The 1807-nt window shown below is 34.9% G+C and overlaps 1 protein-coding gene across 1 annotated transcript; it reads right to left on the reverse strand.

Moving 5' to 3' along the window:
• Positions 1 to 689: 689 nt before the first annotated feature.
• LOC116170515 (pickpocket protein 28-like) lies at positions 690 to 1243 on the reverse strand. The gene is made up of 3 exons (XM_031486969.1): positions 1209 to 1243; positions 1022 to 1113; positions 690 to 974 (listed from the first exon to the last, which is right to left on the reverse strand). Exons 1-3 carry the CDS (start codon positions 1220 to 1222, stop codon positions 808 to 810), a joined length of 273 nt encoding a protein of 90 aa, XP_031342829.1. The 5' UTR covers positions 1223 to 1243; the 3' UTR covers positions 690 to 807.
• Between the last annotated feature and the right edge of the window lie 564 nt (positions 1244 to 1807).

The following is a 1807-nucleotide window of genomic DNA, read 5'->3' on the forward strand; positions in this document are numbered from 1 at the left end:
ATGTTTGAAACTTCTCGACGGTTCATAACGTTGACGGTGCGTTCCGTTACGTCTATATGTAAATGTTATCCTAAGAAATCTATAATACAATATTTTGACGTGACGTTGCCGGTCCGTGACGTGACGTTGACGTTTCGTAAAATGCGAATCGACCTTTATCGTTACACGGCTGATTTGTTGAGTAAAGTACGCTGCTGATACATAGCCAAGTAGAACTCGTCATGCCCGCCAGCGACATCCCGTGGTTTAAAGCTGGGAGTGGCGTCTTTATTTGGAACCTGATGCCAAAAGTGAATGATACTTTTTTGTGTAGCTCATGAAAACACATCATCATTTAAACCTTCCAACATAGACGGCGAATTGATGATTATAAGTGATTCCGCGCTAGGTTATCATAAACCTACGTATTATAAATTTGAGTACAAGTGAGTAATAATTATCTGTTATAAATTAATATATTTCAGGACTGTTATAAATTCATTATTATTTAATTGTAAATAAATGCATCACGTAATACAATAGTTTATAACAAAACGAAAACGAAAAACACACATAGATGAACTCGGATTCCTCAAAACAAACGCTAAGTTAACTTTATACAGTATTATTACACATAATATAATAAGTAGAATTATTAAATTTCATAAAAGCCAAAAAGTTTTTTTTAGCGAACGAGGATTATGGTTGGAAAGCATATACTATGGGGTGCTCCACAGGCGGACTCCATACATACATCACAAATTATGTGATACAAGCAGATACTCGCAGGTCCATGTGAGCTGTAAGGTAAACATATGTGAGATTCGCTCAGTTTGTCAATTTGGGTTTTGCAACGACCACACTCATTTCGGCCTGTAATTGCTTTTTGGCGCGTATGCTATTGCAAATGAGTTTCATAGACAAATGGTAGACTATTTCAACAATACTGAAGACACTGAATCCCAGAAAAAGGCCCAAGAGACCTCCTACACTGGCTGCAATGCAAAACAATGCAGTGTGGGAAATTGACATGTCTCATTACCGATCAGATCAGAGGTTGCATGCAGTTCATTCTTCGTAAATCTGGAGAATTCTGATATTTCGTAATAAATGTGCGCCACAAGTATATTTTCTCTAAAAATAACATTAAAATTTTTAATTATACCTATACTAATATGTACTTAAAGTTGGTTAATTGTCAACTGAGGTATTATATCTAATAATCCTACCTGATATAATCCATAGTTTTATTTTCCAAAAATCTATTTTCATATTTATCAGTTATTTGTCCATACGAAATCTCCTTTTCATAATCCAATTGACAACACGCAGGCTTGCAATTGCAAGGGTCCCTACAAGTAACGTGCAGTGATCAATCTATTTTAAAAATATCTCTTACTCGTCCTGCATTTTGCGGTTCATAAATTCTAAAACATAGACACGTAGTTATAAATTTAAATAAACCTATAAACTTCAATTGCTCTCGCAGACCAAGATATTACAACACTTCTGAGGAAATACATTGAAGCAAAAATTCACAGATCTCGCAACGATCGGAAGGTGTTGAAAACAAACACACAATTACATAATATAATGAACAAGATTTATTATGACGTTAAAATAAATAAATAAGAAAATTCATAAATAAGAAAGTTGACACTGCGCATGCGCAAAACCAAATTTTCAAACTGGCGCTAGACTTGCTTTTATTGCAAGTGCTTACGTATCAAATTTCATTAAAAAAATTGAGTGGTAGAGAGGATCAAAACAATCCGAAAGCGCGAGCGCCTAAATGGGGGTGTGAACATAAATTCTCGTTTCGACGAAA

Source organism: Photinus pyralis, unplaced genomic scaffold, assembly GCF_008802855.1.
Source record: "Photinus pyralis isolate 1611_PpyrPB1 unplaced genomic scaffold, Ppyr1.3 Ppyr1.4_LG5, whole genome shotgun sequence".
In the NCBI taxonomy this organism is placed as follows: Eukaryota; Metazoa; Arthropoda; class Insecta; order Coleoptera; family Lampyridae; genus Photinus; species Photinus pyralis.